Source organism: Medicago sativa, chromosome 1, assembly GCF_051527215.1.
Source record: "Medicago sativa cultivar Bolivia chromosome 1, Bolivia_mono, whole genome shotgun sequence".
NCBI lineage: Eukaryota > Viridiplantae > Streptophyta > Magnoliopsida > Fabales > Fabaceae > Medicago > Medicago sativa.
In genome coordinates this window covers 29,301,535-29,312,505 of record NC_140749.1, presented here as the reverse complement: position 1 = coordinate 29,312,505, position 10,971 = coordinate 29,301,535, and the positions used below count along the sequence as shown (strand labels likewise).

The window sequence follows — 10,971 nt, the reverse complement described above, 5'->3', positions numbered from 1 at the left end:
ACTGCTACGTTAATGCCATCAATTCGTTAGTATGTATAAATATTTTGCACTTTTAAATTGTAACAAACTTTACTTTTTTTTTACAAAGTAACAAACTATACTTTTATTTCTCAAAATCACAAGTGTAACAAACATAAGATAATTTTCTTTTAAGGAGCAAATATAATATAAATATTATCTTACACCATTATAACAAACATATTATATCTTTCAAACAAAACAAAAAAACAAACATATTATAACAAACATAATATAAATATTATCTTTTTGGAGGACCCGTGAATTTGTTTAAGGCTCTGATTGATCCGTTTTTTGCACTTAGGCATGTCTTCATCATCGTCTCGCAAAGACATGATTAGCACCCTTCCAGACTCAATTCTTTCTCACATAATCTCTTTTCTTCCCACCAAATACGCTGCCGCCACAAGACTCCTCTCAAAACGATGGAACCCTTTGTACCCATTATGGCTCTTGGTTCTCACCCTCGACTTCGACGTCCAAAGCTTTGAAGACTTGAACACCTTTCGCCATGATGTATATCCCAACATGCTACCAATACAACATTTCATTAATGCCTCTATGCAACAAGGAATCGAAAACCAAGCCTTCGAGAAGGTTTATGAATTGAAATTAACTCATGGCATTCTGAGTGTGAATCTGGTATGAAAACTCACATAATTTAGTGTAATTATACATGTCATTGTTGTGTTGGTGTCAGAAGTGACACGTGTCCGACACCAGGACACACCTAATCCAAAGAGTGTCCGTGCTTCATTACTGCTGACTTTCTTATTGATTAAATAGTCTGTCATTGTGTGTAAATGTTATAATAATGCTTTGTTTTTATAACTAATGCAGAGATGTCCTCATCTTCTCTACATAGTCCACACTTTTCATAACCTAACCCAAATAGAGGTTTTCTTCCTTGGCTATAAGGGTAAAACTTGGAGTGGGAAATGGAGGTGGATGCTAGAAGTGCTTCAACAGAGTCCCAAGCTTCAACATCTTGCCATTCATCAGGTTATTCATTTAATTTGCTTGGTTTATTGTTTTTTTACTGCAAATTATATTCAAAATTTGAAACGCACAGTCAGCGCAAGAAGCGCAATCTAGCACAAAGATCATAAAAAAAAAAATATATATATATATAGACGGAACAACCAAAATACCAACACGGCAACAACCGATGCTGCTCTGCTGCTACTTCAAAACAAAACACTATCCGCTGCGCAAAAAAACAGAAGCACAACAGTATTAACACAAATACAAAGAACCAAAAGGCTAAAGCTTAACAAACCAAAATTCCAATTAAGAAGTAATTTTCACGAGAATGCGACAACTTTGGATGGAATCGGACTCTTCTAGATCGATGTAAACACCTTTTCCACCAAGCTATCCATCCTATTCTCTTTCAAAAGGACCCCCTCTGACAACTTATTTGTCGACTTCACAAAAAAACTCCGTCTTTTGGAAGCCACCCCCATCGATCCTCCTATTTTGACCACCACCCTCCTCCACAACTCCACTAAATTATTCAAAAGTGTTTCTTCCAAACAAATAGATTTTTTTGCCAAAAAAAAATCCCACCTCCACAACCTGAACCTCAAATGACTCACTTTAGCTTCTTTTTGAACCGATAGAGAAAACAAACGCGGAAATATTTCTCAAAGAGACTTTGAACCGATAGAGAAAACAAACGTGGAAATATTTCTCAAAGAGACATTTCTCAACTAACCATCCTTCCAAGAACTCGTCGAGCTTTTGTGTCCCATAACATGAACAACTTCCCCTTTGAACCTCTTAGAGATCGTGGTTGGGCCTAACATATAACCCCACAAAACCGGCTTGTGAGGTGAGGATTACCCCACTTATAAACACATTGTCAGGTCATCACCTATCCGATGTGGGACTCTTAACACACCCCCTCACGACCAGCACTATGGGCTTGGTTCGTGGACATAAATGGTGGGTGGCCTGATAGCGGAAACTTGATAGCAGGTGGCCCATTGGATCTTGGAGAGGCTCTGATACCATCTTAGAAATCGTGGTTAGGCCTAACACAACCCCAAAAAACCGGTTTGTGAGATGAGGTTTGCCCCCACTTAAAAACACATTGTCAGGCCATCACCTATCCGACATGAGACTCTTAATAGAACCAATCACTCCCTACCGACGCCTCTAACTAGACAATATCATTGAAGAATGGTAAGGCCAATGAACATTTTCCAATCGACATTCGAAACCCCATTCCCATATTTTTCGACTAACACATCCTTCGAAAGGGACCTCCGATTTTGAATTAACCTCCATCTCCATTTAGTCAAATGACTTAATTTGATTTATATGTTGTATAGAATTCTAACTTCATTAATTTGATTTGTGAACTCTACCTTTACATATTTCAATTATTATTATTTTCTTTGTGGAAATTTACTTGAACATAATTTTTTTTTACAGGAGATGGAAAACAATTTAATGGAAAATGTAGGAATACATGAAACCAATTGGGAAGACCCACAGATTGTTCCACATTGCCTTTCATCTCAGCTCAAAACTTGCTTGTTTAGAGATTTTAGAGGCAGAAAGAACGAGATTCAATTTGCAAAATATGTAATGCAAAACTCAAGAGCATTATGTACCATGACAATTCATAGTGTGTGTTCTATCGATTTAAATGCTAAATACCAAATGTTACAGAAATTAGCTACGTACCGAACGGCCTGTAAACTCATATTTGATTGATGAGGTTAGGAAATATATAATAATTCCTAAATGACTAGCTTTTTGATAGATTTTAAATTTATAATAGCCAGATTTGATGGTGTTTCAAATAGGGTTAATTATGTTTCTAGTCCCTATAAAATAGCGACCTTGTAAGTTTAGTCCCTACTTAATTTTAATAGCATTTTTAATCCCTATAAAAAAAATTTACTTATAATTTTAGTCCCTGCTAAAACAAAGTTTGATTAATTATCCTTAAACTCTTAAATTTTTTAACGATTTTTTTGAGACAAGATTAGAACACTATGAAAGGTTCGTTTACTAAAATTTAGAATTTTCTGACATGAAATGAATTAAATATGAATTTTTTAAAACGACAAAAGTTAAAGATAAAATGTAATAAAATCTGGATGTAGAAATCAAATTTTGCGATAATTTTTTGCGGACGAACTTTTAGTAATGTTCTAAACATGTCTGCAAAAAATTGTTCAAAAATTTAAGAGTTTAAGCATAAATTAAACAAATTTGAATTGAGTAGGGACTAATACTCAGTAGGGACTAAAATTAGGGACTAAAAATGCTATTAAAATTAAGTAGGGACTAATCTTACAAGGTTGCTATTTTATAGGGACTAGAAACATAATTAACCCTTTCAAATATACATTGGTGTTTCAAATACTGATATTTTGCATAACTACATGGAATGGAACAAAGTGTATAAACCTTGAAATGGACTGCTCTCACTCACTCATTCAACTGCTTCTCCCTGGTTTCTACTCTCTCTAGTCACTTATAAGTAAAAAACTACTTTTTAACCAAATACAATATGTATTCGGTAAATCTAAAAAATAGTTTTTTCTCTTATAAATATGACATCAAGGTTTATAAGGGATCTTAGCCTTCCGCTCTGCTATTAAAAATTCAGAAAGTGAAGAAGAACCGAGTGCGTGGACCATAACGCAACACAACTTCAAACCCTCATATATTTTCTCAACTTTGAATTTTTTCTTGCCCCGGTGATGATTGTTAATGGTTGTTTAATTGTGTTGTGTCCAAACATCATATGAAGAGGAAGTGAATTTCAAAGGATGAGGGACGGGGAAAGACAATTATAGAGGGGAAAAACTTGCTACAAAGAGAGAACTGAGAATTTTTACATTTCATTTAAATATAACATTCTTATTATCAAAACAAAATGTCTCTCTTGAAGAGTAAATTAGTAAAACAATATCAATTTTCTACAAATTTGATACCGCTACCAAAATTTATCAAAAACATTGAACAAACAAAGTTAAATTCTATATTAAAAAATAAAATAACAACCTTTGGATTGAAGCACTTACCATAGAGATAATTAAACACAACTTTTGTTTCTTGAACAGAATTTACACATTCTAAAAGGACTGTAAGAGTACTATCAAAACCTTCACTTCACCGAAAGTGTGTTGTTCGGATAGACATATTTTAATGTGAAATTGACTAATTTAGGTCCTTATTTTTAAGGGATCGGAAAAATATTTAATCATATGTTGTAAAATAAGATGCAACAAGGTTTTACAAATTGAATTATCTCTTTCATTTGAATTAACTCTTCCAGTCTCCTTCTCATCTCTCTCCTTTAATCTCAACAAAGAGTAAATTTAAGAGAGACATATGCTAGGAAGAAATAAGAAGAGCTAATCCATATGCTAGGATATGTTACGGTTAAATAATCTTCTACCGAATTAAAGCTCGAGTCAAGAACTAGCATTTCAGTTTAGTTATATATATACTTGAAGATACCCTTTCAAAACGTATATTTCTCCGATGTGGGACTTCAATATTTCTAATTCTTCACACACACACCCCACCCACCACACCAGTACAACTTAAGCATCCTATCTACTATGACAACACCAAAAAACCATGGCAGCACCTAAAATTACTTTTTAAGCATCCTAATATTTCTAATGTATAAAAGAGATGATTTACTTTTTTGAGTGTGAGCCTAAAATTACTTTTTAGTTCTTACTTCTTTGAGCCTAGAAACCATATATTTATAGCTTTTAATTTTTATACACAAACATGTTTCGTCGTGTGGTTTTGGCTAAAATCAAGATATTCTACTTTATATTAATCATTTGTTCATTGCAGCATAAAGTCAAAAATATTATAGGGACATGATTCCACTTTTTTTTTTTTTTTAAGGAAACATGATTCCACTTAGATTGTATATGATCACTTCATCAACAATACTCATACATATAGAGGAATCTATTAGAATTTTTAAATGTTTTTGAAAAACTTTACATCCAACCCCAACCCAAGGACCGTCTAGTTTGAGGGGTACAATTTCAGAGTCAATTTGTTGGTTTTTTATTTAAAGTATGGACTAGTCCACTTCAATTGTTAACTTATTTGTAACACGAAATAAGTTAAAAATAAGGTATACATCGTCTAATTAAAGTATGGACTAGTCCACTTCAATTGTTAACTTATTTGTAACACGAAATAAGTTAAAAATAAGGTATACATCGTCTAATGCTTGAGTAGTTGTTGCTAAAATCAAAATTTCTTTTTGTTACGAACAACAATGAGTGTATTTCAAAGTCTTCATTAGGTAGAAAGTAGTGGGAAGACAATTGTGTTTTGTAGAGTGTAGACATATCTGTGACGGGGTGACTCGAAGTTTTTAAACATACTCCTCAATCGTAAGTTATAATTTGTTTTAAAAAAAAATTTATCGCAAATTATAAGTCATTTTATATATAATAGCAATAAAACATTAAATACAATTTTTCATATTATATCTTCAATTAGTTATTACTCTTTTTTTATCTTTTCTATACCATTAAAGAAGACAAGTTTTATAAAATAAGTTATAATTTCTCTTTCTCCTTTAACATTAATACGTAGCTATTCTTCGATAACAATGTCTAACAGTGCAACTCTTAAAGAATCAAAATGAAAGCAATCAAATGTTACATGTTCAACTCTTCATTATCACAATATAACTGTCCTTTTCCGGCAGCATAACTAACTCCGGTGACCTTCCGGTGAGTCCTCCTCCGCCGTTTTCTCAACTTTCCTCTCTGATTTCTCACCTTTGTTGCTCTAATCGCACTTGCTCCACCTTGTTTTGCGGTGTTTCTGGATTTTTTGGTTTCTTTTCCGTTCACGCTTTTTCTCAAACACCTTGCCGGCATTTTCGCCATGGTTTGTCCCTGGCCTTTCATGGCGGCCGTGGATGCTACGGTACCCAAACCCACCACACCTGCGAAGTCTTTCGCACAAGCCTTATCGGATTCTGGTGATTTTCATCTCAATCAACTTCCTCCTAAAGCGATAATGGGAAACTCTGTTCGCGTTCGCACCATGGCCGAGTTACTCTGCATAAGGGTGACACGCCTTTAACCACACAAGCTTTGAAATTGAAACTAGAAGGTTTATGGCCAACTCTGAAAAATTGGAGTGTGATTCCCCTAGGTAAAGGTTTTTTTGAGTTCAAATTCAACAATGTTGAGGATATGCGTAAGGTTTGGGCTATGGGAGTGGTGAGTCTGAAACCTGGCTTCTTGAGATTCTATTGCTGGTCCAAAGACTTCACTCCTCATAATCAGACTCAAACCCATGCTCAGATTTGGGTCAGATTGTTGCATTTGCCCCAAGAATAATACTAGAGGAAGCAAACCCTCTTTGAGATTGCATCTGGTTTAGGCACCCCTCTCACTATTGATGAGGCTACTCAAAACAGAAAATTTGGTTTGTATGCCATGGTACTTCTGGATGTGGACTTATCTGAGAAATTGTTTGAGAATGTGTTTGTGGAAAGAGAGGGTAATGTTCTCTCTATTGGTGTTCAATATGAAAAACAACCTTCATTTTGTGCTCATTGCAAGATGTTGGGCCATACCCTACAAGATTGTGTGAAAATTGGAAAGACTAGCTCATCATTGAATGTCAAAAAGATACAATAAGTTAATACCACTGGCAAGCACAACTCCATCACAGCCTTACATGGCAAGAAAGCTGAAAACTCTAAGAATATGCAGTCAAACAAAAAGATTCATGAAGTTACTCTCACCAATGATACACCTGCCAAACAGCTGGACCAGGATAGTTTGATTGCTTTTGATACTATAGAGAAGGATGGAGCTAATGATGATGAGACTGTTACAGTAATCATGAAGGATGCTACCACAGATCCGGCCTTAGCTCTACACAACTCATTTGACCTTTTAAATGAGGATGCTGAAATTCCTTTTAGGGAGAACATGTTAGTGGAACATGAACAAACTCAGCACAACAGATATGCAACATGATATCTTGGCGCTTGTTGAATCAGGTTCTAAGGGGAATGCTTGCATTGAACCTGGTGTCAGTATTAAGAAGCCTAGTGAATTGAAAAAGGGGCTTTCTCAATCTGGCACTATGGATTCAAGTAAGCAGCTGTTGAAGGATGTCAATGGGAGGCTGTCATTCCCCATTGCATCTTCATCTTCTCCTCAACATGGTAACTCAACTGGGAGGCTGTCATTCCCTGGTGTTACCAATGCTTCCATTAAAATGGTCTGTGATGAGCAAATATCTACTGTCTATTTTGATGAGCATGCTGCAGGTATGGATGTTTTGTTTGTGCCTGAGTCACCCATAACATCTCAGCAAGACATATATGGGAGGCGAGTCTATGCTTATTCTTCCATCAGGGTTGTGGACCCGAATATTGATCCTGATCCAGGGATCTCCTTGGTGCATCTTCCTCAACCTATTACCATCTATGCTAGTGCCTTGACTTTGGACAAGCTACATGTGGTAACTAACTTGAAGCCTAGCACTGCTGAGCCCTCTAGTGATGTACAAAGGAGTGTTAAGCTACTCCAGAAGTTATGGGGAGACTCAGTAGATGAAGAATCAGATAATGAATGGCCCTCTGATCACTCTTATAGTCCATCAGGCAACAAGTTGTTGCTTTAAAGGATCATAAGAAGAAAAATAAGCAGAAATAACATGGCCCCCATGAGACAGGCATCACCACCCGCTCCAAAAAGAATAAAGCTCACAACATTTCATCATAATTTTACTGTATTGGAATATCAAAGGCTGGGGAAACAATGCCGCTCAAAGTGATTAGTGCTAACCTCAACAATGTGGTTCTTTGATTCATTTAGCTGATATATATGCTAATACCTACTATGTAAAAAGAAGTCAGCTTTGGCTTGACTTACAAAATCTGCAGGAATGCTTTAATTGCTGAGCTAATTGATGTCTTGTTGGCTGCTAGCCCTTTTTTTTCTTTTATCCTTTGTTATCTAGAGATGGATCTGGGCTCCCTTATTTTAGGGACTCTCATGTGTAAAAAGGTTCTAGACTCTCCAGTTTTTAATACATTTTGCAGCTTTGATAAAAAAAAATAACATTAATACGCTACTTAATTTAATTTGTATGAAATGATTAAAACATGGTATAATTTGAGACTGGTGAAGTATTGTGTAAATGGTATTTTGTGGATATGCCTCATGCACCGTTGACCAAAAGTGTGTGGAAGTTCATATAAACATATTTTAATGCGAAATGGACTACTTACAAGTGTCTCATTTGTTGGCATAACTCATAAAAAAAATCTAAAAAACTTATTTTTTTGGTACGAAAAATCTCAAAAACTTTGATGCCAAGTTTGATGTCAACTCATTAATGAAGACATGGTTTGTGACGTGCCAAACTAAACTTGCAAATTGTAGTTACTTAACATTAATTGGGTCCCTATTTTAAAGGGATCGGAAAAATATGAGTTCTGCTAACCGGTGCTCCCGAGACACTGGTTAAACATACCATAAAAGAGAATTATTACTATAAAAGGAAACTGTTTTTGACTTTATTAGAAATTAGCTACACAATTTCAATGCATTAACTACTATATAGTTTCCTTTTTCATATCCTTAACCAATGCCCCAGGAGCACCGGTTAGCATTTCCCGAAAAATATTTAATCCTATATTGTAAAATAAGATTAAACAATGGTTTACAAATTGAACTATCTCTTTCAGTTTCCTTCTTGTTGCTCTCCTTTAATCTTAACAAAAAGTAGCTTCTTGTTGCTCTCCTTTAATCTTAACAAAGAGTAGCGTAAATTTGAAAGCTATCTCTTTCAGTTTCCTTCTTGTTGCTCTCCTTTAATCTTAACAAAAAGTAGCTTCTTGTTGCTCTCCTTTAATCTTAACAAAGAGTAGCGTAAATTTGAAAGCAACAGTAAAGAAAAGAAAAGAGAAAATCCATATGTCAGAATATGTTACAATTAAAGTGAAAGCTCTGGTCAAACTGGCATTTCAGTTTAATTATATACTCCATGATACACTTTCAAAACATATATTTCTCCGATGTGGGACTTACACCAAAAAACAATGGCAGCACCTCGTTGTCAAATAACATTGTATAGCCACAAATGATATATATATGCTTTACTTCATGTTTTGATTTATATAAAACACAGTAAGCACTAGTTGTTGAAACTTATCATCAATTAGCTTTTAAAACTAGTGACCCAAAATTAACTTAAAGTTTCATTGTATCATTGGTCCATGTAGGTTTGCTAGTATTGGGATTTTCATATTGCATTTGACTTTGTGAAACACTTGGCCATCGTTTTTCTTTCTTTTGGTAAAGTCCTGCCCTTTCATAAATTTTGAACTTTTTTCCTTCATCGTTATATATGGTAAAAAAAAAATTATTAAAGGAGAGTTTATGTAATTGTTTAAAACTAATAATAAATTGGACAAATTTATAATATCATTGTAGGTTCATGATATTGTGAAGCCCTAGAGGCAACATTTTTATTTCTTTCGGAAAGTTGTTGCTCAACCCAACCTCTCATGTGTTTCCAACTCTTTTTTCCTTCTCGATAGAATATCCACATGTTTTTGTATAGAATATATAAAACATTTTCCTCCAAAAAGAAATTTTACTATTATACAAAAAAGTTATAGACCTTCAATATAGAAAATAGAATATATAAAACAGTGGCGCCTCCGGAATTTCTCTCATCCAATATTACTTTAATTATCCTCTCTTTGGAGTCTTGATCCAGTATCATCTAGAGCGAGTCCATGATATGGTACGTCTGGGTGTAAGTTGCAAAGGGATCCCGAAAAACATGACTTGCAAACATTTCAAAATACAATTGGATTGGAATTCCAAACATGGACTTGCAAACGTACTTTCTGTTCATTCCAATCCAAACATTTGAAAATACAATCTAAAATTGTGTTTATCTTTATACAACTTGCAAACAAATGACTTGCGGTTTCAGCTTTATTAAAACAAAATACACAATGTTGTTGATGCACATCATGGATGATACCTTGTCTCTACCATTCCACATGGGTCGGTAATTTGTCTTGGAGTAATCTACAGCTGAACACACATATCTTCTATGCCATTGATGTATTCCTTAGTTGTTGCATCGCTTAGAGAAAATCATCGCCATATTCATCACACAACTGTAGTCTTCTAATGGGGATTGATTTAATGAAGAAATGTGAGATTAATCTTTTGCATTTTTTTTATTTTTTTTTTAGGTTTTGAAAACTCGGTATCTGGCTCAATGACTAACTAATCTAAGAGGTTCAATTCTACGGTCAATTTATGTGGATTTCATTTAAAGTCAATTTATTCTAGACTAAGCCACAGAACTACGAGTACAGAATTTGTGGGGACTCCAATTATATTTATATTCTTATATTTTAAAAAATAATTTATTTTAAATTTCTTTAAAATGTATTAATGTAGCACCGAACATGAGTACAAAATTTATGAAGGATTTCCAATTTGAATCATCTCTTTAACTTTCCTTTCCATACCTCATCTTTATTCCCACCAAAGAATAAAACTAAGGGAGGAATGCAAAGCGAAAGAAAAAGAGAGAATTCATATGATTGAATCTTATGTCCAATTAATACATTTCAGTTTACTCTTATATAGTTGATAATACCCTTTCCAAATGTTTACTTCTCCAATGTGGGACTTCAGTGTATCTAAATTCTTCACACACATTCAGCTTAAGCGCTTACTCCTATAATCCAAAAGATACACTATGACAAAACCAAAAAAACCATGGCAGCACCTAGTTGTCAAATATAGTTGTATAGCCACAAATGATATTTGTTTTACTTCAAGTTTTGATATTTATAAAACACAATAAGCTTGTTGAAATTTATAATCAATTAAATTGTAAAACTAGTGGACCCCAAATTAGCTTCAAGTGTCATTGTATCATTGG

At 34.4% G+C, this 10,971-nt stretch overlaps 1 protein-coding gene across 1 annotated transcript; it reads left to right on the top strand.

Annotated features, from left to right (window-relative positions):
• The first annotated feature begins 313 nt into the window (after positions 1–313).
• Positions 314–2,807, top strand: LOC146954115 (uncharacterized). The gene is made up of 3 exons (XM_085752010.1): positions 314–660; positions 859–1,020; positions 2,458–2,807. The coding sequence occupies exons 1-3, from the start codon at positions 325–327 to the stop codon at positions 2,740–2,742; spliced, it is 783 nt and encodes a 260-aa protein (XP_085608136.1). The 5' UTR covers positions 314–324; the 3' UTR covers positions 2,743–2,807.
• The last annotated feature ends 8,164 nt before the right edge of the window (positions 2,808–10,971 follow it).

Bases quoted from the DNA above. Each gene is read 5' to 3' on its own strand.
- LOC146954115 (XM_085752010.1), top strand. From the start codon at position 325: ATGTCTTCATCATCGTCTCGCAAAGACATGATTAGCACCCTTCCAGAC. The intron at 661-858 runs GTATGAAAACTC...TAACTAATGCAG, and splicing joins GCATTCTGAGTGTGAATCTG to AGATGTCCTCATCTTCTCTA. The intron at 1,021-2,457 runs GTTATTCATTTA...TTTTTTTTACAG, and splicing joins AACATCTTGCCATTCATCAG to GAGATGGAAAACAATTTAAT.